The sequence below is a fragment of the Haliaeetus leucocephalus genome, unplaced genomic scaffold (genome assembly GCF_000737465.1).
Source record: "Haliaeetus leucocephalus isolate CR32 unplaced genomic scaffold, Haliaeetus_leucocephalus-4.0 Scaffold169, whole genome shotgun sequence".
Taxonomy (NCBI): Eukaryota; Metazoa; Chordata; class Aves; order Accipitriformes; family Accipitridae; genus Haliaeetus; species Haliaeetus leucocephalus.
In genome coordinates this window covers 1,430,145-1,435,455 of record NW_010972605.1, presented here as the reverse complement: position 1 = coordinate 1,435,455, position 5,311 = coordinate 1,430,145, and the positions used below count along the sequence as shown (strand labels likewise).

The following is a 5,311-nucleotide window of genomic DNA, read 5'->3' as shown; positions in this document are numbered from 1 at the left end:
CGCGGCGGCCCCGCTCCTCGCGACAAGGTGCCTCAGAGCCGCTGACATTGAGAGAGCCGCCGCCATGACGCTCGCCGCAGCCACTGGGAGACGGCGGCGTCGCAGGGCCAAACCTCCTCCGCCCAGACAGGAAACGCGAAGGCGAGGGCGGAAAGAGAGGAGAGGAGAGGAGCGGCAGCGGCGGGCAGGGAGGGAGGGAGGGAGGGGGTTAGGGTGCGATGGCGAGGGGGCTGGGGAAGGGGAGAAGGAAAAGGGTGGGGGGCTGCCGAGACCCCATCGCCAGCACTGAGGAGGGCCAGGCCTGATGACCGCAGGCCCGTGGAGGAGCCATGCACGCGTTTGGGGTGCAGTTGCCCCTTTCCTCCAGCTACTCATTCGGCCCAGAAACGTCTTCTGGCACCTTCGGGCGTGACGCCATCTTCTCGACGGCAGGGGACGAGCGCCCGGGAGGGATGGGGCAGGCCTACGGGCCCTGTGGCCTCACCACCCCCGGCAGGGTGGCTGGGCTGGCCGGTGTGTGGTCTCGGGGGTGGGCCAGCAAGGCAGGGAGGGAGGGCGTGGAGCTCCGAGCCCTGGGGACCCCAGCAACTGGAGCCTCCTGCTTCGGCCCAGAAGTTGTGGACGGATATTGTTGGCCCCATTTTTCTCCGTTACGTTTCTCAGACAGAATGGTGCACTCCGTACAAAGATGCCAAAGCTTTGATACATTTTTTTTGCACCTGTTTTTTAACATATTTCTTAGTTTCACTATATAAAATGGATCCATGTTACTGGTTCACTAAGATAAGCAAGTCTTTAACGTAACTGTGGTACTTTCAGGAATTCTGTTTTGGTTTTAAACTAATTCCAGCCTTATTTCCTACATTCAAGCAAGGAATACTGGCAAGACTCCTGTTCTCTTAAAGTGGAGTCATGCTTTTAATACATTAACTGTAAAAGGGAAGTAAATAACGGTACTTATGCCCTGGAAGTGTTAATGGTGCTGTGTTCATGGTTAAAGAAGACAGATTGCTGTAAATCAGGAGTCAAATATGATCATGTTCAGTGCCAAAACCTCAAATGACATAAAGTTTCCAAAAAGGCACGGTGCAACAGCACAGTGTTATAGTAGGATCTGTAACACAGTGAAGGACTGACAAGTGTTTGGTTCGGGGGGGAGGGGGGGGAGTATTCTTGAAATTATTCCGATTATTTTTATGTTAAAAATCTGCTGACATTTTGAAAAAAGCTTAGGTAAAGTTTCAGCTTCAATTTTCCTGAAAAAGTATTTAGAAGTTTCTTAAAAAGTGATGAAATTCCTATAGGAGGAGATGTTGGTTTTGACTAACTGTTTCTGTGTTCCTCCAGGAGAAGCCGGCCTTGTTCTTGATTTTGACAGCACAGTTTGACACTGTCAGATACAAAAATTCTGCATAGATTCAGCATCTTCCTGCCCCAAATAAAGGAAGATGGAAGAAGAACGGTTCTAACGAAAAGTTAAATGAACTTTCAACAAATGTCATCTGTAGTTATCAGATCAACAGAGCATTAATTTCGGATGAGAACAAACAAGCAACACCCTTGTATTATATAATCCTAATTAAATGTCAGACTTAGAGCCATTGTTTCATAGTCTTTGTATTAGGCAAAGGTTGCAAAATACTTTCTGTTGTAAATCATCCTATTAGAACTTTCCACTCTCAAATATGTAATTTCCTATGCTTTCTTCCCATCAAATATTTCTGAATTGTGGGGAACAGAAAATGTATACTGTTTTTCCTTTCAAAACAGCAACAATGCTGCAGAAAAAGAAGAAAAGGGAAAAATCTTTTTGGACTGCATAACGCAGAGACATAGTAAGGACAGTGATTTGCAGGTTTGGTGGCTTTACAGATAGGAGTATTTAAAATTAATTTTTCAATCATTAGTGAATATGTTCAAAGTCAGATGTAGTAAGACAGCAGGAGTGATTTTGTAGCAGTGATGAATTGAAATGGCTTATATGAGGAGGTGATATCCTTTGTTAAATGCAGGTGGGAAAATACCCCCAACTTTTGAACTTTTTTCTTCAGGATTTTGAGAGAAAGACTTCAAAAACTCTGTTCCATGAAGTTTTTTGTAATTTTTTTTTTCAACTATCTCAGGAAATGAATGAATTTTTTTCTCTCTCTTCCAAAATCTTTTTCTAGTGCATGAGTGATGGTAGGTTAGAGGTGGCATTCACACCAGCTCGGATTTACTTCAGCGACTCTAAGTTTGGTCCTTTTGTGGTGCTTCAGCTAGGAGAAATGGTCTTGTAATTTCTGGAAGCAGAGGAAGATTTTACAGCTGTTCAAAGGCGCCAGTGGTTCCGTGAGGGCAGTTGCCTGAGGGCTCCATTGTAAACTGAGGCAAGTTGTTTGAGTCTGCCTACTTTGCATCAGCTGGCAGATCGTCACAGCTCAGCCAAAGACCTTTGGGGTAGATCCAGCTTTGTAACTGGTGTCTTCTTTCACTGTCAGAGATGGAGCCAGTGGTTTGGCCAGCATGTGATGGCCCCTGTGCTTCATGTGGCTCAGTTCTTTGAATTCCTGCTCTCCCTGCTACCTCTTCTTTGGGTGGCGGAAGGACAGAGGTAAGTACACGGCAGCTGGAATTTGGAGCTGCCACCTTATTAACTGAATCTGTCAAAGGAGGGTGCCAAATTCAGGAGCTGCCTGAGACAGGACCCTCTTGTGCTAGATTACAGTGACTGATGGGCTTGAGCATGTGCACAAGTGAACATGCTGCTAATTGCTAGCACAGTCCCTGGAACTGTTTTGGCCCTGGCCAATTAGCACCATCCCAAAGAATGTCTGAGCACAGCCTGGGAACTAGCGTGGGCCTGGGACTGTTCCTAATAAGCCGTGTGGATGAGGCCATTCTGGGTTTTGGACTCGGTTTTTGGAGCAGGGGAGAAGAGGGGAAAGAGTTTAGCTCCATGGATATGAGCCATGCCACGTAAGCTGAGCTGCATCAGGGGTACAAAAGGGTCCTTGGACTGTTTATTTACTAATATTAATGTAACCATAGCATTTGTTGCTGAAGTATTGTGTAGTAGTCACAAACACGAGAGACTATTTCAAGACAAATAACCATAGCTCTCCAGAGACAGCATGTGTGGCAATTCCAAGTACACAGTTTACCATGAAATTAATATGCACCAACAGTCCCTTGCAGTCTGGTGCCTGAGAAAGGGAGAGGTATGAATTTTTCTGTTTCCCACTATTTCATCCGGTTTAGAAGTAGACCTGTAAGATACTCTTGCACAGATTTAAGTTGCCTGTATACTGTTTTATCTGATTGGCTTAAATTTATGTAAATGTATTCATGCATATAATACAACACCTTTTTAAATCATCATGTCTTAGGTTAAACTAATAAATTTGTGTGTGTAACAGTCTTAGAAAATGAACTGTTAAATACTGTATTCCCCAAAATAATTCAATGCATCAATTTTTGAGGTGACTGCAGAAGAATCATTCTAAGTCCATACTTATATGAAGGCTTAAACTTTTCATTCATAATTCTGGCTGCAAGCTGGTCTTCTGTCACTGATATACTGTGAAACACTGTCCCTCAAGACTGAAACAGTTCATGTGCCAGCACTTATTGTGCCGTACAGTATGCTCACAGTTCCTATTGTCTCACTCTATGAGAAAGCTTATCAGCTTAACTATGCAGTTAGAGTCATATTTTCTCTTCACATATGTGAGCTGCACACATTGTGAGAATTGGAGAGGAAAATTCAACCTTTTACTTTTTTCCTGCAAGGCTGAGGTTGCACAGCTTTACTCCATGCCCAAGCAAATCAATTCTGGTACAAATAATTTCATAGTCTCACAGTTAGCAGGGAGAAGCAGAATTCTAGAACTATTCCTTAATGTATTGTTGCTTTGAATTGGTTTGTTTTCTTCTGGGTGGCATAGAGGAACTACGTAGGAAACAATAGCATCAGCCTCAAAGATGCTGACAGTCTAATGTGGCAAACTGGTAGAAAAGAGGTACAACATAGAAGCAAACTGATTATACTGGCTATAGCTGTATTCCCAGTTCCATTTTGTTTGTTGGTTGTATTGCTTTTACATACAGAAGTCATGATTTCAGTGTTGGATAACTCTCAGATTGTGACCCTTCAGACATCTAGGCATGACAGCTTAATATGCACTAAGTAATTCACATTAATTAACTTTTATAGGACTGGAACTTAGTTTTTAAAATACTAATTTTTAGTTTGAAAATTCTACTTTTAAAATTTTATCTTTGTAAAATCATAATCTGTAACTAATGACTCTTTTGGCTCTGTTCTGTCCAAAATAATCTTTTTTGCTGACAAAATATCAGCTGCAGTTATGCTTGCAGGTTTTTTGAGTATTTGCAGTGGGACAAAGACTATAGCTCTTATATGGTCTTTTGCAAACCATACCATGCTTTAGGTGTGAGGATAAATTTAATGGGAGAATTTGTCCCAAATGTCAATTTCTGCTTTAGAAGATGAGTTAGCATAAGAACATGATGTTTGGGAATTTTAGTATTTATTTACATTCTCTATATGGCAGACAGGTTGGTAAGGAAGCTGACAATATTCTCAAAGTCTGTTTGAGTGCATATGAAATTTAAAGTGCAGTTGGAGCTGTCTGGATTTAACCCCCCCCCCCCCCCTTTGGTTTGGGGGGAAAAAAACATCTCAGCTCATACGGGAGAAAAAAATTAAAACCAGGCAGAGCCAGCACCATTGTAAGCTTCACATGCAATCAAGCGGCCTCGCAGGGAAACTCCCCTTCCTGGCTGCACTGCTGCCACTGGTGAACCACAATTAAAAAAAAAAAATCACTTTTTATACTCCCTGCTTTCAAGCTAGACATTGACATGTGAACCAAAATCTTCTTTTTAACTATTGCCCGGGAGGCCACCAAAGAATCCCAGCTGACCCCCTGCCATCAGAGTGAGTGATGGTCGGCTGCTGGTGTTGCAGCTCACTTCCCCCAGGCTGCCACCCTGAGAGATCCCACCATCCACCGTCCGTGTGAGTGACATTAGCCCACTGGGCTTTGAAAACACTTTTCAGGTCGGTCATCGCGGAGAGATAGCTTCCTTCACACACACCATCAGGGTGAGTGACGTCAGGCCACTGGGGTTTAAAATACAGACCCTCAGGCTTGCTAAGCTGACACTGCTGAGAAAACTACTTTTATTGTTTTACATCAGCAGGGACCTCTTTGTCTTTTTTTGCATTGTTTACTTAGAAGCCAGCCCCCCCCTTCCTTGACTCCCACCCCAGACAATTATTAACATCTGTAGGGTAATTTCTACT

At 43.5% G+C, this 5,311-nt stretch overlaps 1 protein-coding gene across 1 annotated transcript in view; it reads right to left on the bottom strand.

Moving 5' to 3' along the window:
* NDUFS4 (NADH dehydrogenase (ubiquinone) Fe-S protein 4, 18kDa (NADH-coenzyme Q reductase)) overlaps nt 1–5,074 on the bottom strand; it is a 53,784-nt gene extending 48,710 nt beyond the window's left edge. The window contains exon 1 of the mRNA XM_010563546.1: nt 5,010–5,074. Within this exon, the coding sequence (XP_010561848.1) occupies nt 5,010–5,074 (65 nt within the window). The remainder of the gene's footprint in view (nt 1–5,009) is intronic.
* Nucleotides 5,075–5,311: the final 237 nt, after the last annotated feature.